Source organism: Phalacrocorax aristotelis, chromosome 1 (assembly GCF_949628215.1).
Source record: "Phalacrocorax aristotelis chromosome 1, bGulAri2.1, whole genome shotgun sequence".
NCBI lineage: Eukaryota > Metazoa > Chordata > Aves > Suliformes > Phalacrocoracidae > Phalacrocorax > Phalacrocorax aristotelis.
In genome coordinates this window covers 74,789,227-74,814,807 of record NC_134276.1, presented here as the reverse complement: position 1 = coordinate 74,814,807, position 25,581 = coordinate 74,789,227, and the positions used below count along the sequence as shown (strand labels likewise).

The window sequence follows — 25,581 nt, the reverse complement described above, 5'->3', positions numbered from 1 at the left end:
AAAGACCTGTAACAGGAGCATAATTTTACAAAGTGCTTTGTACCTTTCTCTGGGATTCTTGAGTTCTTCATTTCCTTGATGCCACCCGTATCTCTCCAGCAAAAATTTCAGCCTTATTACTTAAAATTCAAGCTGAGTAAATTCTTTGCAGCATCCCAAATTTCCATAGGTTCCATCTCAGACTGTTTTGAATATTTAACAGATGTTGACTAGTTATACGAAGGATGAAAGAAACATACTGTTTTCTCCATTAGCCTCAGAGATGGGATATCCTCTGCACAAACTGATGTAAATTGTATTTATTTATAGCTGTGAAAACAAAAATATGCTTTTTCCTTGCCTCTTCCTTTGTTTAATTCTTCCTAGTGTATTTTCTTCTTGGTTTCTCTCCACTGTTGGTAAATAGGGAGGTTTATGATGCAGAGGAAATGCATGTATTAAGTTTTGCTGTAATGTATAGTCTAGCATTAGCATTTTCTGTTGTTTAAAGACACACAGGACTTCTTGTTTCTTAACTGAGTCTCCTAGGGCACATTTATGTTATAGCATAAGTGAGAAGTGCCTGAACCAACTTCAGATATGTGCTGAAAGTGATCTACGTGGCAGCGTACAGCACTGCACAGGTTAATTTACATTGTCTAAAACTTGGGTGAATTGATTTCCATAGGGTCCTTTATGACTATAGAACAGTAGCAAATCTAACCCAGGTTCTGCTGCAGTGGACTGGATTCATTACTTCTATAAATAGAGTAAATATGCCTTTGGTTGTGAACTGTGCAACAGCTACTGGCATGTTTAAACATGCACAGAACAGAAATCAATTGTTAACTTGGTTTGGTGGAAATGGAGTGCAAGTTGGTCTACTCTTGTTTACCTTCACCTCCCCCCACCTTTCTTATTATATTATAATGGTTTAGAAAAAGTGTGCCCCTGTGGTGGTTATGGAATACATAATCATGTTTGTGTGGTAGGAATTGTTTAATTTCATTTCTGGCATAGATAAAAGTAATTTGATCTTGTTATTGTGAATAGTTGTTAGAAAAATGTTTCATAATCGGAGTGGCAGTTTGCACGTTTTCTTTAACTTGATTAACTTTTTTAGGATATTGAAGCAAAAAAAGAAGCACAGAAAGAAAAAGAAATTGATGAACAAGAAGCAAATGCATCAACGCTTCATAGGAGCAGGACTCCATTGGACAAAGACCTTATTAACACTGGAATCTATGAATCTGCAGGAAAACAAAGTTTACCATTAGTTCAGTTAATTCAGCAGTTACTAAGGTAATTGCTTCAAATTTGTCTTTTTTTTTGTACAGAAGATCTGTTTAGATGTTTTATGAGCTAGTCAACTAAAGGAAGGCTCATTTTGGTTAGCAAATAGTCTCCTGCTAGCATTTTAACACCTCAGAATTCAAAATATTGAACACTATCCTAGCTTGTCTATAGTTTTGCTATTTTATGTTTGCTAAGGAGCAAAGTTCTGTGTTTAATTACCTGATTTTAGAAAGTTTTGTTGCCTTGCTTTTATGGATTTGGATACTTCTTCCTGTACTCTGAAAGTCTGTGTAACAAATATAGGACAAACGTTCAAAAGCCTGCCCTTACAAATTATGAGAATCAGCGCAAATTTATTTAGAATTGAATGTTCTGTCCTTTTTATTTAGAAATGAATACTTTTGCCTCACGGAGACTCTAGCTGGGACGATAAGTGGGGAAATAACCTGAATTTTTGATTTGTGACACTGAGGAAGAATTGCGACTGCATGACCAGTAGGGTGCTGAGAACAAAGCTTCTTTGTCAGCTACAGCATTATTTAATATGTGGCAGTAAATAATTATGAGATTACTGAGAAATGTATTGTGCTTTTTCACTTAATTGTGATGATAACCATATAATTTGATCAGTACTGAGACTCTTTTGAAGTACATAGTGTCTTGACTTTCATTGCAGACTTTCAGATAAAATTGTCAGATTGTTTTTTGTAGTGAGTGATGACAAGAAATACAAAATTGATTTATTTTATGAATCTTGTTAAATGAAATGCTTCCACAAAAACCACTGACATTTTTGGGTACTGTGGTGCAAACAAGGAAACATCCTACAAAGAAACTTTGCATAGGTTTCTTACATATTTGTGTGAAAGTCTAGAAAAAGCTTAACCAGTGTTTCTGTGGACTGTCTTCACTATCAGCTCCCTTTAAGTACTTTACAATACTTTTATACCAATTAGGAACATCGCTTCACAGACGATAGCCAAACTTAAAGATGTTGCTCGTCGCATTTCTTCCTGCATGGACCATGAACATTACAGCAAAGAGAGATCTGCTTCTCTGGACCTGTTGCTCCGTTTTCAGCGTCTGCTTGTTAGTAAACTTTACCCAGGAGATTGTGTTGGGCAGGTCCCTAATACATACAGTAAGTTGTTGTAAAAAAAAAAAAAAGCCTCACCTCCTTCAAGCATTTGTGTAATATCTCTTTTACAGGATAGCAGTTTCTAATTTTAATTTATCATCTTGTCTCATTTATCAGCCTAGTTGCTGAGTCTGTCTGAAAAGTGTTAGAAAGTAGTGTCTTTAAATTGTTTTCTGTAAAGGAAAATTTCTCTTTGGAGGACAACAGGATCTAGATAATAAATTTTATAAACTTCTAAAAAGTTTTAAAAACGTGGTTTCTTATTTCAGTGCTAATACTGAGTGGCTGCATTTCAGAAGAGTTTGGCAGCTTTTGAAATCTGTGTGATGGTTTTTCCTGTCCTCTTCCTCCTTTTATACAGGTCCTGACCTCTTAGGTGTCGGCTCTTTACTGAAGAAATACACTGCTCTTCTGTGCACACACATTGGTGATATACTGCCTGTGGCAACCAGCATCGCTTCTGCTAGTCACAGGCACTTTGCAGAAGTATCTCGTGTCGTGGATGGAGATTTAACAGGCAGGTTTTTCTTTGCTGTCTTCCCTTCCTTCTCTTCCATGAAATTATAAAGCTATAATGTAATGTAGGTGTTCTTGAAAGATACAAATGACTAAAAAAGAGTCAGTTTCATCTTTTGGTTGATGGGAGAGAAGGAGGGCAAATTTGATGGAGAAGGCAAGAGCTTTGGACTAAAGCAGTAGTAGAAGGCAGAATGCATTGCTTGGTGATTTACTTCTGTGATGCTGTAAATGTAGGTCTTGGATTAAATCTGAATATCTCCTGTGTTTTAGGCATTCTTCTTCCAGAATTGGTTGTTTCTATAGTGCTACTCCTCAGTAAAAATGCTGGACTAATGCAGGAAGCTGGTGCTATCCCTCTGTTGGCTGGCTTGCTAGAACATCTAGACAGATTTGACCATTTAGCCCCTGGAAAGGAAAGGGATGACAATGAGGATTTAGCATGGCCAGGAATAATGGGTAGGTACTAGTAGCATTTGGACTATTTATTTAAGTTTTCATAAAGTAGCTATATAAAAATGGTGGCTGTTCATGAACTACTCTCAGGTAGGGAATTCTGCTTTACAGTACAAACTTTTATTAACCAGTTCATATGGCAGTCATGGCAGCATTTATTTCTGTCAATAGATTCTTAAGGAAGTTATGCATAGAGGTAGGATTAAGCTGAGTACAAATGCAACTTTTTGAAGTAGTAGTTCTCATCATTTTGCATTTTGAGTGTGAAAAGTTGCAGTATAAACAAGAGTAATACATCTACACATTTTGTTACTAAATTCTATCTGTAACGTAAAGGGAGAGTAATGTGAAAGCTTTGACATCAGGAATTTTTCTTTTTCCAGGGCACTTCATAATATGAGGTGTGTCTGGGGTGAAAAGAAAAGCAGAAAATGTGCATTTCTGACTGTGAGCATTTTACTAGTGGAGGGAGGAATGGAACTTCGTTGGCATAACCCAAGAAAGCTAAAGCTCACACTGCTAGATAGCAGTGTGTTGGGGAGAACAAAAACTATGTGAAAATTCAGTTACTGTTCTAATAGAGCAAACTGAGATGAAGGCACTTGTGTGCGATCATTACTCTGATGCTTCCTGCCTGGATGAAATTACCTTGAGTTTGAAATGGTTTACTGACATGTAGATTGGAAGAGTTCTAATGTGTATGTAACCTTTCTTCTTTTATTTAAAAAAAAATCTGGATTTAGACTGAAATTAAATATACAGGCAATGCCTTGCAGGCAAGCATATAATACAACCGAATAATTTTGAGGGAGAACTGACTAGAGCAGTGCTTTGCCAGAACACCGGTTGTTCTGCTCCACCTCCAAACAAAACAGCGGTATAGATGAGCAGTGCTAGGTCTTTGACAGTGTGATATTGGAAACTTGTGCATAAAAGAATATAGCATACAGACAATTTTAATTGCATAATATGTTGACAGGGACATATTAATAGCCATTTTGACTTTTGAGCATGTCAGAAGACAAGCAGCCCTTACACAGAAGTGAAGAACTTGGTTAGGCAACTATGAAAAGAATTTTCAGAAAAAAAATCTACTTTCTGTTTTTCTGTTGGTAAATTGTCTATTCTGTTTTATTCTTGTAGGTTCATTTTTTACTGGCCAGAGTTGCAGAAATAATGAGGAGGTGACACTTATACGTAAAGCTGATCTAGAGAACCACAACAAAGATGGAGGATTCTGGACAGTGATTGATGGGAAAGTGTATGATATAAAGGACTTCCAAACTCAGTCTTTAACTGGCAGTAGCATACTTGGTGAGAATCAGCATCTGAATTCAAGACACAAATTGCTTCTCTTTCAAAACTCGCTGGCGTGAACAGGTTTTTAGGTATACTGACTGCCTCTTTCTCTCATTAGCTCAGTTTGCAGGTGAGGACCCAGTTGTTGCTTTGGAAGCTGCTTTGCAATTTGAGGACACGCGGGAGTCAATGCATGCCTTCTGTGTTGGCCAGTATATGGAGGTAAAAATGTTACATATTAACCGATACACATTTTCTGAAGTAAAGTATTGCTTTGCTTTCAGAATTCTTATTCTAGCTCAGGAGGTCAGTTCTAGCTTTCAATTCCAATTTCTTTTGATTAGCCTGACCAGGAAGTGATTACAACACCAGATCTCAGTACTTTGTCGTCACCTCTAATAGACACAGAAAGGAATTTGGGTCTTCTCCTTGGACTGCATGCTTCCTACCTGGCAATGAGCACACCACTTTCTCCTCTGGAAATTGAATGTGCCAGTAAGCAGAACTTCATTTTGAGCTTAAATAAGTGATAAATACTTGTCAAAGAATGCAAGAAAAAGACATGGGCCAAATAAATTTACTGGAAATCTAGCACCTCTTTAGTTTTGCTGTCTTCTTCCTGTAATTAATTCTTAAAATTAACTGCCATACTCATCAAGGTCCTGTAATTTAGCAAGATTTAAATGGGTATTAGATAATTTAGAACAGTTGTATATTACAGATTTTGGATATTTAAGATAGACTATTGAAAGAGAAAGGATACTCTGTAGCGCAGTTATCTCACTAATCTGTGTTCAGTTAAGGGTGCCTGGAGCATGTGGTGTTGGATTCTGTCTTGTTGGATAATCTTAATTTGGTGAATAGAGGGTATAATTCAATATTAATCACAGAAAAATTGCTAAGGCCCTATTCTCTCTTTAACAGGTGATGGCTGCCCTGTTACTTAATTGTTTCTTAGTTGCAGAACCCTTTTCTCTTTTGTGAAATATTTCAGTAAATGGAAGAGCTGCTAAACCTTGTTTGAAGCTGTGTATGTGTTTTATTTGAGGGGGTTGTTGAGTCTTGATAGCTTAATCCTTCATCAGAATATACATCTGTGTTTTCTTTCTTTTAGAATGGTTGAAGTCATCTATCTTTTCTGGCGGCTTGCAAACTAGTCAGATTCATTACAGTTACAATGAGGAAAAAGATGAAGACCACTGCAGTTCACCTGGTAACACTACCCCAAATAAATCAAAACTATATACACATCGATTAACTTTGAGTGACCATTCACAACCTTTTCTACAAGCTATTGCAGATAATAATATTCAGGATCACACTGTGAAGGTAAGCTCTCAGTGGTTCTGTTAATAAAAAATATTGCTGAAGGGTGACACTGATGGCCTGAAACAGTTTTGTTGGTGAATATTCTCCAAAAGTTATAACAAAACAATGGAAGAAGTTATTTCAGAATTATTTTTTGTGAAAGGAGTGGTTGAGTACTACTAATGGATAAAATTTGCATATTTCACTTGATATCATAACAGTAGAGTGTTTTCTTTTGAATTTTTGAGTGGGAGAACTAAAAAATTTAAATGTATTCATACCAAAAAAATTAATAATACATTACTTTCCATGTCAAGTTTTAGTAGTATAAACGGAGCCTGCTCACCTCCAGCTGAACTGAGATGGAGTTTTTTTGGAATGTATTTTGTGTGTCAGGTGCCTGTATGTCTCTGTCTTAAAGTCCCTTTTTACCTTGGAGCTCAGGTTTCACCTAGTTGAAATCGTGGATATTATGAAGCCCCCTAAGATTTGCATTGATCACTGTCTTCTGTAATACTGTCAGATTTTCTAACCCTTCGAGTTCAACTGTTTTATTAGAAAAACCCCAAATAAGTCCTTAGGAGGATACGATAGCAATAAAGATGAGTCAGGAGAAGACAATTAAAAATCACATTATGTGACTTGGCTTTATCTCGGGAAGAGATAAAAGCAGTAGTAGCTTTGTTCCTTGAGCCGTGTTGCTCTACATACAAGAAGAAGGATACAGGGTATTCTTTGTAGTGTTGAGTTATAATTGTTGTGTAGTAAATAGTGCATGCTGTGTGGTGTATCTCACTTCCGAATGTTAGTTTCCATTGTGGAGGTTATTCAGTGTTATTTTAAATGCTGGCTGCAGTAATTTGGGTCCTTTCATTGTATTTAAAACCAAAGTTAAACAGAGGCTGTTGTGTGGGTTTTTTGCAGGACTTCCTGTGTCAAATAGAGAGGTACTGTAAACAGTGTCACTTAACAACACCAATCACATTCCCTCCTGAACATCCTGTGGAAGAAGTAGGACGTTTGTTGTTATGCTGTCTTCTGAAGCATGAAGATTTGGGTAGGTAGGCTTGTGGTTTAGCTGTCACAGAATACATTTTGGACCAGTTTAAACTCTGCTATGGATGATTTTAGAAATGCATATTCAGAGATTGTCTTTTCCCATTAAGGTCACGTAGCACTGTCTCTTGTTCATCCTGGTACCCTTGGAGTTGACCAGGTAAAGCACAAAACCTTACCAAAATCTGTAGTGGATGTGTGTCGTGTTGTCTACCAAGCAAAATGCTCACTGATTAAGGTAAGCCTCTTATCTGCTGAAGTTTAGATTATTTTTGATTTGAAGTGTTTTTATTAAAAGTTATATATTGATCATTAAACAGTAACCTAATCTTTCAATGCCTTTTCTAGACTCATCAAGAACAAGGACGTTCTTACAAGGAAGTTTGTGCTCCTGTCATTGAACGTTTGAGATTCTTATTCAATGAATTACGTCCTGCAGTTTGCAATGATCTCTCTATAATGTCTAAATTTAAACTTCTGAGTTCCTTGCCCCGATGGCGGAGGGTAGCCCAGAAGATAATCAGAGAAAAAAGGAAAAAAAGAGGTAAGGCAACGTTAATGTTGCATTTTCTTTGCAAAAATGAAAATCAATCTCATTCAAAGGTTTTCTGCCCCTATATTTGAGGCTTTTATTAGCTAAAGCATTAAAGCCATTTGCTTTCTGCTGCATTTTCATGAAGTTTTCTAAAGCAATGGTTACATGTTGTTTACTGCAGCAAAGACCAGGCAGACAGGAGAGTCCAATTTACATGAGGCCTGCTTCTTTGTGTTCCAGCATATTAAAAATGATCCATTAACATCAGTCCCTCTGAATTGGTTTTAATAAAGTTTAACTAGAAGTGGCACCTTACTAAAAATCATGTTTTATTAAAGCAGTGTACTCAGAGAACTGTTTAACTGGAAATAAATTAATGTGGTGAACAATTTTGAAGTGCTTTTGAAGTTGGTCTTCAAAGATAAAAGCATGTTGCAGATATTACCAAAGCTAATTTGATAGTAGTTGGACATAGATTTCACTAACAGTACATTTGCATTTTATTACAGGCAGATCTTAAGCATTCTGTATGCTTTGGTTATCATGCCAACTTAAAAATGTGACACCACAAAATGTTATCAGATTACATAAAATAATATTTTTTTTTCTTTGTTTCTAGCACCAAAAAAATCCGAGTCTGCTGATGTGGAAGAATCCAAAATTGGAAACGAAGAGAGTGATTTAGAAGAATCCTGTGTGGTACCTCACAGCCCTGTACCTATAGATAAAAAGCCCATACCAATCAAATCACCCAAGGTAAGATATCAGATTTTAAATCAACCTTGTGAATAAAAATAACGAGGAAAAAATACTAGCTAAAGCCTGATTGCTATAACTTGACATTTAATATACTGATAATAGTGTTTGGGGTATATAATTAAGTACGGCCAATTGTTTTAGTGAAACCTGGAGTAATTCTTAAAAACAAGGTTGTGTACTGCATGTTTAAAATACATGAAGATACTTTGTCTAATTTTTAGATTACTGATAATCTTAGAAGTGTTCATGAAATGAAAGGTTGTGATGGGTTACTTCCTCTTTTTTAATATTAAGGCATTTGAAATTTTATGTAGCAGTTGTAAACAAGAGGAGTTGCAAATAATACTAAGCCCTTTCCTGGCTTTGAAGAAGTTTCCATTTTTTTGTACTCCTGGTATTTTAAATTTGGACATGGCTTTACATGAAAATTTACATTTTCAGTAATTTAAAATTTGTTTTAACACGCTACCTTCTGTTTTGCAGGATAAATGGCAGCCGCTTTTGAGTACGGTTACAGGTGTCCACAAATACAAGTGGCTTAAGCAAAATGTCCAAGGCTTGTATCCACAGTCTGCCCTCCTTAACACCATTGTTGAATTTGCACTTAAAGAAGAGCCGGTGGATGTAGAAAAAATGAGAAAATGTTTGCTGAAACAGGTAAAATGGATGAAAATGGGTTTGCATATATTAGCAGTTTTCAGAAGTATGGCACTTCTGTATTTTTTTTTCTCATTTGCAGTTGGAAAGAGCAGAAGTTCGTCTGGAGGGAATAGATACTATTCTGAAATTGGCAGCAAAAAATTTTTTGCTCCCGTCTGTGCAGTATGCTATGTTCTGTGGATGGCAGAGGCTTATTCCAGAAGGAGCAAATATAGGGTAAAACTTTTTGTTGTTTTTCCTTTCACAATTCTTCAGTAACAAAAACAAATACTAATTTCTGTTGTTGTTTTTCTGTGAAGGGAACCTCTTACCGACTGTTTGAAGGACGTTGATCTGATCCCACCATTTAACAGAATGCTGCTAGAAGTAACTTTTGGAAAGTTGTATGCATGGGCTATTCAGAATGTCCGGAACATCTTGCTAGATGCTACTGCAAAATTTAAAGAACTAGGTGAATCTCATTTTGTTGCTGTTGGCTTGGGATAAAACTGTTTTAAATGAATATTGTTGCATATTTTGAAGTTCCCAGTAATTGGGATCCTAAAACAAGTTCCCTCTGTGCTCAGAAATACTTTGACTTTCTGTCCATTCACGTGGTATTCCACCCCACCTTGTTCCCCCTTAACTCACTTTTTGGTGTTTAAGGGAATGTTGCTGGTGTCCCAGCACCACGTCTTTGATTACTCATTAGTAACATTTTACCATTAAAGTCTAAATTATAAAAAGTTTCTTGGAACTTCACCGTGTAAATTCTTAAAGCCAAGCAAGGAATAAAAATATTTTAAACCATCAAACAAATCTATAACCTGTTTTATTGCAGCTTCCAAATATCAACTGACTTTGTGATTTGTATTTCTTTTGAATTAGGTGTACAGCCTGTTCCTCTACAAACAATTACTAATGAGAATCCAGCAGGACCAAGTCTAGGGACTATTCCACAAGCACGTTTTCTGTTGGTCATGCTCAACATGTTGACGCTGCAACATGGTGCTAATACCTTGAGCCTCCTCCTTAATTCTGGCATGCTAGCATTGACGCAAACAACGCTGCGGCTGATAGGTATGAGATCTTCCGGCTTCTCGTTTGTAAGAAAGCATGTGTTTTATAAATCTCCTGTATGTTTTACTTGCTGGTGTACCTAAACTGCAGAGTGACTTTGCTGCTTAAAGATAGTAGTTAATGCTATTCACCTTTACCCCCAGTACAAAAACAACATCCGTACGCACGATTGAAAAGGAAGTTAGTTTGACTTCAGCCTTTATTCATCCATGATTTTTCTCCTAAGCCTTTGCTCTGGCAATCCTTCACTAGAATTTAGGAGTGATAGTGTAGTCTTGGTGGAAAAATAACAAATAAACTAAAAATGGAAATTTTAAAGTACTAAAAACTGCCTACTCCCTACTCATTCGTTTTCATTTTTTTTCTACCCAGTCTGCATATTTAAGCTGGAAGCTTCCTTTGTTTGTTGGGTTCCAAGAAATTCTGGTGTGTTTCTTGCCATGATTCAACTTCTCCTGCTTTTTCTTTCTTTGTTTTCTTAAATAATAGCAAATAGTTGTTCTTGTAACTTGTACTTATCTGGAGTTCTCATAAAAAGTGTGGTTGGTTTTTTTTTTTTTTAAAATCTGTTAGTAGAACCATTTAACTACTGGACTCATCACTAAAATGTCCCTATTATTTTTGTCATTTATTTTTGTTCAAAATTAAGTGCTTAAAGCCCTGTGTGTTCAAAACCGTTGTATCCTAGTTTCATAAAAGCTCATCTGACTGTATCGCCTATTAGGTCAGCTTTCCTATTTGTTACTGCTTTTATATTGCAAATCTTATGTGCCTTAAGGTTTAAGTGTGACAAAGGTACATATTTTTAAATTATTTGCATGTTTTTTTCCTCTTCAGGACCTAGTTCTGACAACATTGAAGAAGATATGATTGCCTCTTCTCGTGGAGCTTCTGCCACAGTTCTAGAAGAGTCAAGAAAGGAAGCTACACCTGTTCAGCTCCCTGTTTCTGGACCAGAGCTGGCAGCCATGATGAAAATTGGTACCAGAGTAGTGAGAGGGGTAGACTGGAAATGGGGTGATCAGGTACAACTTCTTTCATACAGGTTTGGGTGTATTAAAATTCTAAAGTCTCTATTCAGTGGACTGTCTGTATTTATATTCAAACTTTAAAGGTCACTTTACATTTCAAAGACTTGGAGAATTAACATAAAATATAATTATTTGTTTAACTTCACTTTTGGAGATGAAAATTCTTTTTAGTGAGACTGTCCTAATGCGAGATTGAACAGGAAACTGAATCACTTGTTTGCTACAATATTATATGCTTCCATCTAGGTGTGTATGGCACTTATGTAGTGCAGAGTAAAACAGATCCGAGTGTTGCTGCAGTTTACTGGGGTGATTTCTTTTGAATATTGTGAAATGCTTTCCAGCTTTGTGCTGGATTTTGAAACATTATTGAATGTTTACTACCTCACCATTAAGTTAGCAGCAAAAAAGAGCAACTGCATTATTGTTTTATGAACTTTGATATGAATTAGTGTTGTTGATTGTGTAATCTGAGCCTCTCTGTTCTGTCAGGATGGACCCCCTCCAGGTTTGGGTCGTGTGATTGGAGAATTGGGAGAAGATGGCTGGATTAGAGTGCAGTGGGACACCGGAAGTACAAATTCTTACAGAATGGGGAAGGAGGGAAAATACGATCTCAAACTAGCTGAGCCACTGCCGGCAACGCAGCCTGCAACAGAGGATTCAGACACTGAGGATGATTCTGGTAAAAAAGCAATTTTTTTTTATTATTATTATAAAAGTGGGGGCACGGCTTTAGTTGAATTCCAAATTTGGTATCTTGTAATATGAAAAGGCTTCTTTCACAGGAGAAAATGCTTCATCAAAGAAGATTAATTTAGTGTGTGTACATTTCTGACCAGAATCTCTAAGGTAGCTTTACTCTGAGAAAGAGGATAGAAGGATGGTATCACATTTGTTGCACGTTCATGGGCCAAAGAAAACAGTATGATCCAACTGAAATAATTTCAGTTACAGATACCAGGAGGTATATGTTTCAACATATGTTAATGCCATTCTAAAGTGTGTTTTTTATATGGCCTAATTATACATGTAGTCACACTGCTTCCTTATTCTTGGTACTGCACTTGGAATTTAAGTTGTGTACTGCTAGAGAATATCTTGAAAATATCTGCACAAAATATCTGGTTTATATTTTGCCTTGCAGTTGGAAATTAGGAATCATCTTCATGTGAAATTATCTTACAGAAAATATTTAAAACAAATTGCTCACACTTTGTTTGTTTCAGAACTCTTCATGAAGTAGATGAACTCAACATTAATGTATTCCTTTGCCTTTTGTGTCTCCCTTCAGAAGGAGAACAAGTTGAAAGGAATCTCCACCCTACTTCCATGATGCTGACAAGTACTGTGAACCTGTTGCAGACACTGTGCCTCTCTGCTGGCGTCCATGCTGAAGTCATGCAAAGTGATGCTACTAGGACTTTGTGTGGTCTACTCCGTATGCTTGTGGAGAGTGGAACAATAGATAAATCAGGTATATTATATAGAAACAGTCTGATTCAGCTATGTAGTTCTGTTTTGTGCTCTGTTGTCTTGTAACTTTGTAAATCTTTTGTTACTAGTTTTTAAGCCTTTAAGGCCAAAGGCTAGAAAATGCATTTTCTGGGCTTTTAAAATCTTAATTGTTAGCAAAAGCAATGTAAGTCATCTTGAGCATTCTTAGAACATAAGCAGTAAAAGCGGAAGAAATGCGTAAGATGTGGAGCATCAGGGTGTGTATGGTTGTCTTAGACAATGCATTTCTTAGCAGTCTTTTTCTCTTTGGGGAGAACAGTATGACTGAGTAAGTTATATCAATTTCCATAGCTGCTTTGTAATTTCAGAACCTGTTAACTACTTTGAAATGAGGAAACGGTATGAGAATTGTTTTAAAGGCATATTTAATAAAATTAATTACAGGCTTTAGAATTGAAGTTAATAGTCTTTATAAAGACAGTAGAGTAGCTCAGTGTTATGTTTTGTCCAAAAAAGCCCCACGTAGTATGTAGAGAATTACATAGCTGGCGGAAAAGTCAACTGTTATATGTATATATCTTTTTGTTTTTAGCTTCCTTGCCAAATAAATTAGTTTATAAAGAACAGCATAGGAGTTGGTGCACGTTGGGATTCATTCGAAGTATAGCACTCATGCCTCAGATGTGCAGCACTCTTAGTACATCTCAGTGGATAACTTTGCTAATGAAAATTGTTGAGGGGCATGAATCTTTCACTGCTGCTTCACTACAGAGACAGGTAATGTGTGTATTTCCAAATTACTTTGATAGGCAATGAATTTAATAGACGTTAGTTCTCTTAAAAAAAATTCGTATTTTAAAAAACAGATGGGAAATGTCCTTAAATCAGTTTTTAATTAATTGGAAAAAACATACCATGTCTTCTTCTACTTAAGATTCATTGTTTTGAATATACATCTGTAAGTATTTGAGCCTTCAGGGCACTACAGACTCCCTTGTTCTATTGAAAGCCTGAAAGTTTTTTACAGATGAGAGGCCAAAAGAGTGTTCCAGAAATGTATTCCAGAAACTTCTATATAACGATTCCTAGAAATTGAATAAAGAAAAGAATAACAAAAAGATGGTTAGGAAAAATGTGCAATTTCAGTTTAGGTTATCAAATTGCGTATTATCTACTGTCCCTCCTTCCATAGTAAACTGTTGTTATTATTTTAATTACAGTCTCTCTTAAGAAGCTACATCTTTGCATCTTATTTTGATATTGTATTTCCCTTGTCTCCTTTCCCCTTTTTTCTTCTTTTCTTTTTTCTTTTTTTTCATTTCTTTTTCCTTAGCATCTTGTACTTGTACTGCCTTTTTCATGAGATTGAAAAGCGACCTTATGGAATAACTCTTCCAAGTTTTAAGGCTCGGGGATCAAAAGATCATCTTAATCTTTTCCTTGATAAGGCATCAGCACTTTTTTTAATTAAAGCCTTGTATCATAGAGGCCTGTGCATTTTTGATTGATCTTCCAGCAAATTCTTGCCAGTATTTTTAATATGATGAGATTTCTGTCATCATCCTGGACTTAATGCATTAGAGTTAGCTGTGCTGGTTCAGGGAATACTCAAGAAGTGAGCATTCCTCACGTACCAGCGGCTAACTTAGTAACAAGAAAAAGATGAGACCTTGAAGTTTTAGAAAGACATGTTACTGACAGAGGTTTGCAAGGAAAGAGATCTCTTCACTGTTACTGGTCACTTGTATTGGTCTTCTGGGTAGAAGATGAAGCAGCTCAAAACCTGAAATACTCCTGGTTGGAACGTGCAACCCCACCTGCTCTTTGTTACTGCAGTGCTGTGCCTTCACATGTTTCGTGCCAGTCCTACATAATGTTTAGAGATGCCAGCCTGTTTCTTCTGTACTGTGTTGGAGGCCCTAGCTTCACAGTAACTACTTTTGGGTGCCACTGTGGTTGCTTTTTGCCCTCTTGTATCATTCAGCTTAATATCTCGTGATTTTTATTTATCATACCTTCATTGGAGAACACTTGGAAACTTTCATTCTGAAATAGATCTTAGTACAACGTTCTGGGTCTGGAATCTGAACAAACCTTCTCATTCTGTATTCCTATTTTTCCTATGTGTTTTAGTCATTTACATTGTTTTCCAGTGTGTGTTTGTCTCATGTCCTGAGTATTGAAGAGGTTGGCTTCACTAATGTAATGTGCCAATGAAGGCTAACTTTTAAAATGCCTTTCTTCTGTACTTAATATGTTTGAGAATTCCTTTTAATATTTGGTGACTTGGAATGAACTAACACTGATCATGTTTTCTTTTTAGATCCTTGCTGTACATTTGTTGAAAGCAGTACTTCCATCTTGGGATAAAAATGAAAGGTCAAGAGACATGAAATTTCTTGTGGAAAAACTATTTGGATTTTTAGGCAGCCTGCTTAGTACTTGTTCTTCAGATATCCCACTGCTCAGAGGTAGAGGAATTTTCCCTCAGTGGCTTATTTTTATGTGTAGAAAATCTGTGTGTTAAATTGATAACTGCTGTGCTATTGCTTTGTCTTTCCAGAATCTACTCTGAGAAGGAGAAAGGCCAGGCCCCAAGCATCTCTAACTGCCACTCACAGTAGTACTTTAGCAGAAGAGATAGTGGCACTGCTGAGGACGCTCCATTCGCTCAGCCAGTGGAATGGACTCATAAACAAGTACATCAACTCTCAGCTAACCTCCATCACCCACATCTTTGCAGGAAAACAGTCAGAAGGGGTAGTTTCCACGTTTTAAAATAAGCTCATTTTTATAGCAATATTTATTTCGAAATGATAAATAGTAAATGTTTGTAAACAATATTAAGCTTAATTTTGAAACCATTTTTCTGTTTTGTATTTTTATATATATATTTGTGTTGTAATTTTAAAATTGAAGTACGTGTGATTAACTTTGTATTTTTAAAGCAGATGGAACTATGTATGTGTTCTCCCTACAGTTAATGTTCTTGTTCTTTGTTAGGCTCTGTTGGATGACTACTTTCCTGATGCTGAGAATCCAGAGGTGGGAGGCCTAATGGCAGTGTTAGCGGTGATTGGTGGCATAGACAGTCGTTTGAGACTGGGTGGACAAGTCATTCATGACGAATTTGGAGAAGGCACAGTGACACGCATCACCCCAAAAGGGAAAATCACTGTACAGTTCTATGACATGCGAACATGTAGAGTGTGCCCTTTGAATCAACTAAAACCAGTAAGTTCGTTTTATTGAGGCCTTAATGCAGGGAAGAGTATGGTTAAGGGCTCTGATAAGGTACAGAGAAAATATTTGTTCTTCATTGGATAAATACATTGACATTCAACACATACAGTGCTCTGAATGCAAACATAAGATGGTACTTTTGAACCTCTACAGGGCCTTTAATGCCCACCCTCATTTGCTGAGGAGGTGAAAGGGTTTGAGCTGAAGTCCTTTCACTTGAGGTAAAATCCCAAGTCATGATGATGTGGTTCTTAGCTCTTACATGAGAGGAGTGTATTTATTTGTATTTAACTTCATTTGCTAACTAATGTAGAAACTCTTGGGTGTTTTCATTTGAATCTTAATCTCAAGGTGGTTAACATGGCTTTAGTGAAAGCACAGTCAAAGTGCCTGGTCTGCAGTTCTTCCTTGCTCTGACTCTGTCTTGCTTTTTCGCCAAGTAGACCTGTAATTATATGGTACAAGTACAGGCTTAGGAACTACGTAGGGAATGGAAATCCTCTCCAGTTCCTGGTCAAAAGCAATAAGACAAATGCTACTTTTTCTATTTTCCAGTTAATAACCATTGAAACTTCTGAATGATTTTACAGAAATTTTGGGAAATGCTTATGGTTTTTTTGTTTGTTTTTTTTTTGTCTGGTTCTTCCCCCACTGTCTAGCTTCCAGTTGTGGCTTTTAATGTGAACAACTTGCCTTTCACTGAGCCGATGTTATCCATTTGGGCTCAACTAGTAAATCTGGCTGGAAGTAAAATAGAAAAACAAAGAACGAAGTCACCCAATCAGGGTCTTTCAGGTACAGGTGGGGTTTTTTTTTTGTTTTTGTTCTGTTTTAAAATAGCTGAATATACTCTGGAAAAACACTGGTAACTGCAAATGTACATAAGAAGGGTTTTCTGGCCCTTACCTTTTTTCTTAATCAACACTGAATAGTATGCGCTTATGAGACATGTTTAGCTAGGAGATTAATTGCTCTGCACTGGAAGTGGAATACCACTTTTACTTTGTTGAGAAATTAAGGTTTGGGTCTGGACTTTGGTATTGAATTGTTTACTATTGGATGCATCTAACAACTGTACTTACTGTGCTATACATCAGCTGTATGATTGTCCAGGGTATGAAAAGTAGGAAGGCAGTGTTTTTAACGTGATGGGTCATAGAATGCATGCAGACTTTTCATCCAGGTGCTGTTCAGACTGCCTTGTACCATCAGTATTTCACAAGCCTTCACACAGTGAAATAAGATGTAAACTGATTTTTGGACTGAGATTGTATGGATGATAGCCTTTCTACTCCAGTACAAGAGATTCTTAGTGCTAATGGCTGCTTAATATTTCTGATAGGTCAAGTGGATTTGGACCTACTGCGATGCCAGCAATTGAAGCTCTACATACTGAAAGCAGGCCGAGCTCTCCTTTCTCACCAGGATACACTAAGGCAGATCTTATCTCAGCCAGCTGTTCAGGAGTGTGCGTTAAATCCGGCAGGTATTCTGAAATGGAACTTGAGTATGTTGCTGTTTGTTTAGATGGTAGATAGATTATGTGGTTATAACCCTTGCTAATGGCAGCTGGAGCCTAGAAATCATGTTTGCCCTCTGAAGATTAAAAATCAGAAATTAAAATGCAGGAATGTTTTAACCTTTTACATAAAAAGCATTTTGACTTTTTAACTTACATTTTGAAGGTTAAGTGGATCATGTGTTGAAGCTTGAAATATTAGAGTTAGCTACATTTGTAAGTCCTCTATAGGTAGGTAGTAAGCTTTGTAAGTAATTTTTAAAAACTTGTGGGTTTTTTTTGCAGTGGTTTCTTTTTCTGCTTCAAAGCTTAAAGTATGAGTTCTCAAATGGCTATTTCTTTCACTTCAAATATTTTGCAGTTTCCAGTGAAACAAGTACCAGGGTACAGTGTCTTAAGCATAGTCTTAGAAGGACTTTAAGGAATTGTAGTTTTAATAATTTGAATTCATTCTCTATATACATTCATTCTACATATAAAAATGAAGAAGATGGCTCTGTCAGCTTCCAGGATAGCTATTGATGCCCTTATAGTTTATATTAATTCTTTTGGGCATTTGTGAAGCATGTAATGTCTTTAAATATATTAATAAATTCAGTTTATTTGTATGTTTCTGGGGGTTTTTGTCAGTTGCCAAATTTTACGTAAACAGAATGATCAGGTTTTTTCCAGGAATGGAATGTGGTTTTTAAGTGGGTGGTGGGGAGCCCACCCAACTTTTTTCTTTTTTTATGCTGTTTTTGTTTAAGTACATGAGGACTAATAACTGTTTTGTTATTCTTTCAAATATGAGAACTTCCTTTTGTTGAAGGTAGATGAAAAGTGAGTACACTTTCCTGAGATAGCCACAGTAAAGATCTAGGAAACATTCATGTTTATGCCAACAAGAATAGAAAATCAAATACAAAAGTTGCAGAATCGTGAGGCAGTTGATTCAAAGAAGGTGTACTCTTGAAGGGGCAATGAATATCTGTAGGGAGCTCTTCCCAAGAGGTGTATTAGAGGGGGAAATGACTCAATCCTGAAAGTATGCGCCAACATTTTGGGGATCAGTGAGATTGTTGGTTGTCTATATAAAGTGTTTTATACTGGAAGGACCACTGTATAATAATGTTATTGGAAAAAGGTGAACTCAGAAGATACTTTTGCAAATTCACTGCCCACTGAGCAGTTTCTGCTAGACATGTGGCACACATGATATAAATGCGTGATTCCTCTGGAGAAATATGGGAGAAATAACAATGTTTGATCAACCAACAGGCCCCAAAATAAGTCTCCTGATTGACTTATTATTTTAACCAAAACAATGTAATATGTTTTTGTTTCAAGAGGATGGAGCTGTTGCCTCCCCCGACATAGGAGATATGTCCCCCGAAGGACCTCAGCCTCCCATGATTCTTTTACAGCAACTCTTGACAGCTGCTACGCAACCGTCACCTGTGAAAGCAATATTTGACAAACAAGAGCTTGAGGTAGAGTCTCTGTTTTCTGCTAATAAGTAACCTAATAAATAAGTCTTTTTAATTCACATTCCAGTTGAAACTTGTTAAACTATAGGTTTAAAAAAAAAAAGTGACACTGAACCCCTTCTGGCAAATCACCTTTAATTTCAGGCACATGCACACAAAAACACACTCTAAATATGCTTGTGCTACTTGGACTGATTTATTTGTTCTCATTTAGGCCGCTGCTTTGGCAGTATGCCAGTATCTGGCTGTAGAGTCTACACATCCTTCAACTCCGGTGTTTGAAGACTGCAGTTCTAGTGAAGCTACAACACCCATCACAGTGCAACATATCCGACCCACAAAAGTGAAGAAACGCAAGCAATCTCCAATTCCACCCCTCCCCATTGTAGTTCAAGTTATGGAAATGGGTTTCCCTAGGAAAAACATAGAATTTGCACTAAAGTCTCTGTCTGGAACCTCTGGAAGTGCTTCTGGATTACCAGGTATTTAATTTAGTTAAATTAATGATGTTAGAAGGAGAAGAAAAGTGGCAAGCAGATGAAAATGCTACTTACAGGGGAGCAAATGTTACTGCTCTTTTTGGATACAATCTTAAGGATGTCAGAGAATCCCTTAGAGACAGACTGAGTTTGTTTTCTGTATTAGGAGTGGAAGCCTTGGTTGACTGGTTGTTGCATCACCCTGATGTTCAAATTACGGATCTCTCTGATGCTGATACTATCTCTGATGAATATTCAGATGAGGAAATAGCAGAGGAGGTAGAAGAAGCTGAAGCTGCTTGCCCTGTGGTAAATATCAACTTACTAAAACCTGAGTCATGCTAGCTGGCTGCAAATTTTGTACTTCCTCCTTTTTATGAACTTGGTTAGAGTACAAGGATATTCTGCTGTCTCAAGCTTTCAAGACTGTAACAAGGGCCACATTTGCCACATGTTTCTAAGGCATGTCATAGAAGAACTCAAGAATAATCTATAAATGTTTATGTATGAGTAGCACAGGGGAAAAGTAGAATGCAGGTAGATGTTTCACTAGCGGTAGCTGTAAGCATCCCTGATAGTTGATCTCAGTTTCATCTAAAATAGTCAATGCTATAGTATAATATTTGTAAGGGACTCCTCTTTCTATTTTTTTTTTTTCTTGCCATTTTTTCCCCCCACCTCCCTTCCTTTAGTCTGAAAAACAAATGTATGTTAGCTACAAGGAATGACTGAGGAATTAGTGAATAAATGGCAGAAAGATATCAGTGAAATAACGTAGCTTTTTCCTTATGAAAACTATTTTCACTTATTGGTGATAAATGACCTTTACAATGCCTATTGAGTGTGATGGCTTTCATGTAAATTTGTATTAGGCTTCTGTTGACTTCCAGGAACTGTTTCAGTAAGGATTTGCCAGTAAAATGAAATGAGTTCCATAGTTCTATTTATTTTTTAAGGAGTCATGTTGAGTTTTCTGGCACATGTTGGATTTCGTAACTGAAAGAAATGCATTATATTTTGAAGGAAATTAACCTGACATTGAATTCAGAGATCTTTATCAGTATTTCAGTGAGAAACTGCTGTATATTGCCTTGAATGAAAAAACATTAAATACTCAAAACAGAAGAAAGTTTTCTGAAAATTCTTGTTACAGCTGGAATTCAATTTCTGATAACTACAGTCTTACCCTTTTTCCAGCTTGTTTTTCTAAGGGAATACTTTAAATCCCATTGTATTATATAACAAAAAACCTAGTATACTTTAGGTAGGATATTACCATTCACGATTGTTTTTTGTTTGGTTCCTGTCTGCGTGTGTGTTCCCCGTGTCCCGCCCCCCCCCCGCCCCGAAATAGCCTAAGAAGTGGAATGTGAATGTGTATCTGTAAGGCTAAGTAGATTACTCACAAACTCTCTTTGTTCTAATTTTCTATGGGAAGCAGATTTCATAATAGCAACTTTCAGCTTGTTTCATACATGTTAAAAATTTGCAGCTACGTTCCTTGGCTAATAATTTTGAAAACTAAATTTTACTTTAAAGTAAAGTAGGTCATAAATGTTAGCCCTGTAGTGAGCTGACCTATTGAAGACTTTTACTCATTTTGGCATGCGACTTGGATATTACGTGTGTGTGGTTTTGGGTTTTCTTCAGTCTCTGCTAACAATTTTATTTATCTGAATTGAAGACAGATTTTGTAACTGTTGTATGTATATTTTGGACTTCTTTTCCAGTCGAGTGGTGCTGTTGTAACAGAGACCCAGACTTACAAGAAACGAGCTGATTTCTTAAGTAATGATGACTATGCTGTGTATGTGAGGGAGATTATTCAGGTAAGCATGATGGTGAAAAGCTATACTGAAACTACTTATGTTCCTTCTGGTACAAAAGTCTTTACATAGCTATGGCATTCTGTTGTCCTTTTTCCCTAGGTGGGCATGATGGTTAGGTGCTGCAGAACCTATGAGGAGGTTTGTGAGGGAGATGTAGGCAAAGTTATTAAATTGGATCGAGATGGATTGCATGACCTGAACGTTCAGTGTGATTGGCAACAAAAGGGTGGTACTTACTGGGTCAGATATATCCATGTTGAGCTTTTAGGTAAGTCCAGTGCTAACTACTTTTTAATAAAAAACTGAACGATACACTAAAGGAGGTTTATTTTTTGGGGGGAGAAAACCTACTCACCATGCATTTATTCTTGCAACTGCTAGGATTCCCACCGCAGAGTTCTGCCTCTCATATCAAGATAGGTGACAAAGTGCGTGTGAAAAGCTCTGTTACCACACCCAAATACAAATGGGGCTCAGTTACTCACCGAAGCGTGGGAGTTGTCAAAGGTAACGTATATTCAAAATGGGGCATGGGGAGGTAATAAAATTGGAAACCCCACAGGCTTTCTGCAGTGTTTAAGGAGAGAATCTTAAGACACACTTAAAAATCACACTGTTTTGTAGAATATTTCATGATGAAAAGAGTATAGAATGCATTTGATGTCTGTGACTAATTCATAGATATGTACTCTGTGGCAGCCCATTTTGTTAGTGTGTTCATCTGCTTTTTGTGGCACTCCATTTGCATACAGTAAAGGTCTTTAAGAATCTGTGCAGCTTCCTGTTGTAGTTCTCATTTATGCTTTGGATGAACCACAAATGGTTTTCCTCTAAGAAGTATAACTGACTTGAAGACTTTATATGAAAGTGAGGAGAAAGTGGGGTGCACTAGTGTCAAGCTGTAAGAGATGTTAGAGAGGTAGTCTGTGGGGCCTAGATTCTTTGAAGAGGTACAGATTTTGGTCATACTGTTTGCGCTTAGAAGTAATCCCTCCCTTTGGGAACTGTTTAAAAAAAAAAAAAAAAAGACTTCAGAGTCAAGGAATTTAAATAGAATAATATATATCTTTAAAAAAATCTGTAGGACTCACTTTCACTCTTCCCCTTTCCAGGCCATTTGATTAGGTTAATATATAGTTCCATTAAAATAACCGATTACTTTGGAAAGCTACTTCTATTACCTGTTTCTGCTCTGATGTTGCACTGGACATTTTCTGCTTCATTTTATAGAGATATGCAACACATTGTATTTTATGCATATTTTTGTTACAGCTTTTAGTGCCAATGGAAAAGATGTCATTGTAGACTTTCCTCAGCAGTCTCACTGGACTGGCTTATTGTCAGAAATGGAACTGGTCCCCAGCATTCATCCTGGAGTCACGTAAGTGATGATTTACGTTTTTCTTAATGTATATGGGTTATCCTTTAGCCTTGTTGTCTTGATTCCATTATCTTGACTGGTGTTACAAGTAACTTCTACCATGAAAACTGCTAGAAATATATTTACTCATTGTTCTTTTGTGAAACCAGGTGTGATGGTTGCCAGATGTTTCCTATTAATGGGCCTAGATTCAAATGCAGAAACTGTGATGACTTTGACTTTTGTGAAACCTGTTTTAAAACCAGGAAGCATAACACCCGACATACTTTTGGCAGAATAAATGAACCAGGTAAGTTTCAGAATCTAAGTATTTCTTAGATTAATTTAAAATGCATTGAATTTGTTTTAAAACAGTTTTAAATTTCTGCTCCTTAACATAATGAAAAATTAGTGTTTGGACTGACCCTCTAGACAACAAAACATTTTTAGCAGATCATAGCACTGCTGTTAATTGCACGTGTGGACTGCACCAAAACATCAACCCTTAAGCTTTCTTTGCAGTGTTAAAGTTTCAAGAATATGGCTACTTGCAAGTGACTTTTAATGTCAGAACTGTGTTTTCAGCTACACCGAGAGTAAAATGTATAATTCTTTAATCTGCCTTTTGCTATCAGTCTGAATGTGTGTGAATGGAATCCTCATGACAGTACATGCAGGTTGAAATACCTAAGATACCTCCTTACACCTCAGTTGCTCTTCAACAATTTTGGCTCTCAGTGTGTGATGGCTGTTGCCTCATTTTCTCCATGATGTGGAGACTCCAGAGAGGTGTTGTAGAAAAGGAAAGTCTTTTGAAAGACTCATTATCAGAATTTTTTGTTTCTAGGGTAAGAACAGGTACAGCCATTTTAACTCTGAAACTTTTGGGTTTTGCATTATTATGCAAAACTTACCTGACACTAGCTTTTATTTCTTTCCACCTGTTTAAAAATCAGTCTGATCCCTCATATTTGCAAGGTGATGCTGGCATCTGAACTAAACTGCCTCATGTTTAAACGTAGCCTGTCTAATTGATTTTGAAAATTAACAAAACTGATTCCCTGCCAGAAATCATGAGCATGCATTGCATGTGTATGATGGTTTGTCTAAAGGGCAAGAAAGACTTTCCATTAAGGAATCGGTTAATGTGGTTGTACAGCTAGTATGGTGTGAATCTGTAATCCTTCCCGTTGCCCTGGATAGGGTAGAGGAGTTAAAATATTCTTTTACTCAGGCTTTCTAGAAGCTGCAAAGATCTGTGAAGGGAAGTAGAAGTGGGTTTTTCCACGGAGGAAATCAACAACTCACTAAGCCACCTTATTCTTGAACAAGGTTGGGAATTTTTGGGTGTTGTACCTTAGCTATGTCTACTCTCCTCTAAGGGGTTTCTGTTGAGGGTTAGTTTCGTACTTTTCATATTAATTTTGTGCACGACCATAGCATATGAAGTGGGCCTGTATTTTGAAGTATGTATCATCATAAATTTTGATTTGTATTTCAAAAGGAAATGCCCCTGTAATGTTTTATAATTCGATTTTAGGAATTACACTTAATATCTTCTATTCCTGAAGAGAGTAGTTTTCTTCAATTTTTTAAATGTTTATTTTTTAATAAAATTATGCTTGGTTTCTTGGTACAAATCAATTGTAAATATAAGAATAGAAAGTATGACTATCCCAAAGGACAGGCATGAAAACTTGTAGTGAGGTAAAGTCCCTGAAACTCCTTTTTTAAAAAAATAAAAAAATCTTGAGCTATGCCTTTTAAGTGTGAATAGTATTACCATACCTATGCGATGTGCTTCTATATTCTACTTTTAGACTACATACCTGAAATCTTTGTTTTGTTCTATTTCTTTTGACATTGCTTATGGATTTAATAAAAACAATTTTCTTTGAGAGGTACGTGCTTCATGTTTCACTTATCCATGTAGGTCAGTCTCCGGTGTTCTGTGGGCGTTCTGGAAAGCAGCTGAAGAGACGGCATAGTAGTCAGCGGGGAATGTTACTGGATGATTGGTCAAGAATAGTTAAGAATTTGAATGTCTCATCCTCTGTGAATCAGGCTTCACGTCTTATTGATGGTAGTGAGCAGTGCTGGCAGTCTTCTGGATCACAAGGAAAGGTAATTTTAAGCCATAACTGGTTTATTCTGGCACACTTTCTTCTTAGGAAGATAAGTATTTACCTTAGCGAAATATATTTGTTTCTTACCCTCGTGTGAGATAGAAGAGTAGTAAAAACAGACACTTGAAGTACAAAACCATGTTTCTTCATAGTAGATGTGCCTGTTTTTTTAAAGCTGTGCTTCCTCTTTCTAATTATTTCATGTGAATTATAAGGAATTTGTGTGATTTTTGAAATACAGGGTAATTATTCTATTTTGTAGTTGGTTAAATGGTTATAATTGCCTTTTCAGTATAACTGATGACAATTGTTCTTAACAATCACATTGATTATATTTTACTTGAGTGAGTTAGTTGCAATACAACAAGCACCTATGCTCTCACTGGCTAAAACTGTCTCCAACCACTCCCCTGCTTGCATAGACTCATAGAATATCTCAAGTTGGAAGGGACCCATAAGGATCATTGAGTCCAACTACCTGCTTTTTGCAGGACTACCTAAAACTAAATCATATGACTAAGAGTGTTGTCCGGTTCTCCTTGAACTCTGACAGGCTTGGTGCCGTGATCACTTCCCTGGGGAGCCTGTTCAGTGACCGACCACTATCTAGTGAAGAACTTTTTCCTAATGTCCAATCCAAACTTCCCCTGATGCAGCCTCATTCCATTCCCTCGTGTCCTATCGCTGGTCACCCGAAAGAGATCAGCACCTCCCTTTCTGCTGCCCCCTTGAGGAAGCTGTGGGCTGCGGTGAGGTCACCCCTCAGCCTTCTCCTCTCCAAGCTGGACGAACCAAGTGACCTCATAAGTCTTGCCATCAAGGCCTTTCACCATCTTGGGCACCCTCCCCTGGACACACTCTAATAGCCTGATGTCATTCTTATACTGAGGTGCCCAAAACTGCACACAGTACTCGAGGTGGGGCCGCACCAGTGTGGAGTAGAGTGGGACAATCACCTCCCTTGACCAGCTAGCTGTCCTGTGCACCCCAGGAGGCAGTTGCCCTT

The 25,581-nt window shown here is 37.0% G+C and overlaps 1 protein-coding gene across 7 annotated transcripts in view; it reads left to right on the top strand.

Annotated features, from left to right (window-relative positions):
• The window catches only part of HERC2 (HECT and RLD domain containing E3 ubiquitin protein ligase 2), a 115,342-nt gene that overhangs the window by 43,377 nt on the left and 46,384 nt on the right, over positions 1–25,581 (top strand). For 6 of the 7 annotated variants that reach the window (XR_012660674.1, XM_075093714.1, XM_075093675.1 and 3 more), the window contains 34 exons: positions 1,103–1,281; positions 2,232–2,416; positions 2,775–2,930; positions 3,203–3,388; positions 4,529–4,699; positions 4,803–4,906; positions 5,029–5,179; positions 5,799–6,013; positions 6,917–7,049; positions 7,159–7,286; positions 7,397–7,592; positions 8,203–8,339; positions 8,826–8,999; positions 9,082–9,218; positions 9,302–9,453; positions 9,870–10,061; positions 10,899–11,086; positions 11,585–11,777; positions 12,387–12,569; positions 13,143–13,327; positions 14,874–15,021; positions 15,114–15,310; positions 15,554–15,784; positions 16,453–16,594; positions 17,136–17,279; positions 18,642–18,784; positions 18,996–19,263; positions 19,427–19,569; positions 20,991–21,089; positions 21,189–21,357; positions 21,471–21,596; positions 22,362–22,470; positions 22,620–22,759; positions 24,383–24,573. Coding sequence is in view for 6 of the 7 variants with exons in the window: in XM_075093714.1 (XP_074949815.1) it covers positions 1,103–1,281; positions 2,232–2,416; positions 2,775–2,930; positions 3,203–3,388; positions 4,529–4,699; positions 4,803–4,906; positions 5,029–5,179; positions 5,799–6,013; positions 6,917–7,049; positions 7,159–7,286; positions 7,397–7,592; positions 8,203–8,339; positions 8,826–8,999; positions 9,082–9,218; positions 9,302–9,453; positions 9,870–10,061; positions 10,899–11,086; positions 11,585–11,777; positions 12,387–12,569; positions 13,143–13,327; positions 14,874–15,021; positions 15,114–15,310; positions 15,554–15,784; positions 16,453–16,594; positions 17,136–17,279; positions 18,642–18,784; positions 18,996–19,263; positions 19,427–19,569; positions 20,991–21,089; positions 21,189–21,357; positions 21,471–21,596; positions 22,362–22,470; positions 22,620–22,759; positions 24,383–24,573 (5,595 nt within the window). In the remaining variant the exon portion in view is untranslated. The remainder of the gene's footprint in view (positions 1–1,102; positions 1,282–2,231; positions 2,417–2,774; positions 2,931–3,202; positions 3,389–4,528; positions 4,700–4,802; positions 4,907–5,028; positions 5,180–5,798; positions 6,014–6,916; positions 7,050–7,158; positions 7,287–7,396; positions 7,593–8,202; positions 8,340–8,825; positions 9,000–9,081; positions 9,219–9,301; positions 9,454–9,869; positions 10,062–10,898; positions 11,087–11,584; positions 11,778–12,386; positions 12,570–13,142; positions 13,328–14,873; positions 15,022–15,113; positions 15,311–15,553; positions 15,785–16,452; positions 16,595–17,135; positions 17,280–18,641; positions 18,785–18,995; positions 19,264–19,426; positions 19,570–20,990; positions 21,090–21,188; positions 21,358–21,470; positions 21,597–22,361; positions 22,471–22,619; positions 22,760–24,382; positions 24,574–25,581) is intronic. The other variant, XM_075093695.1, reaches the window with a different exon arrangement.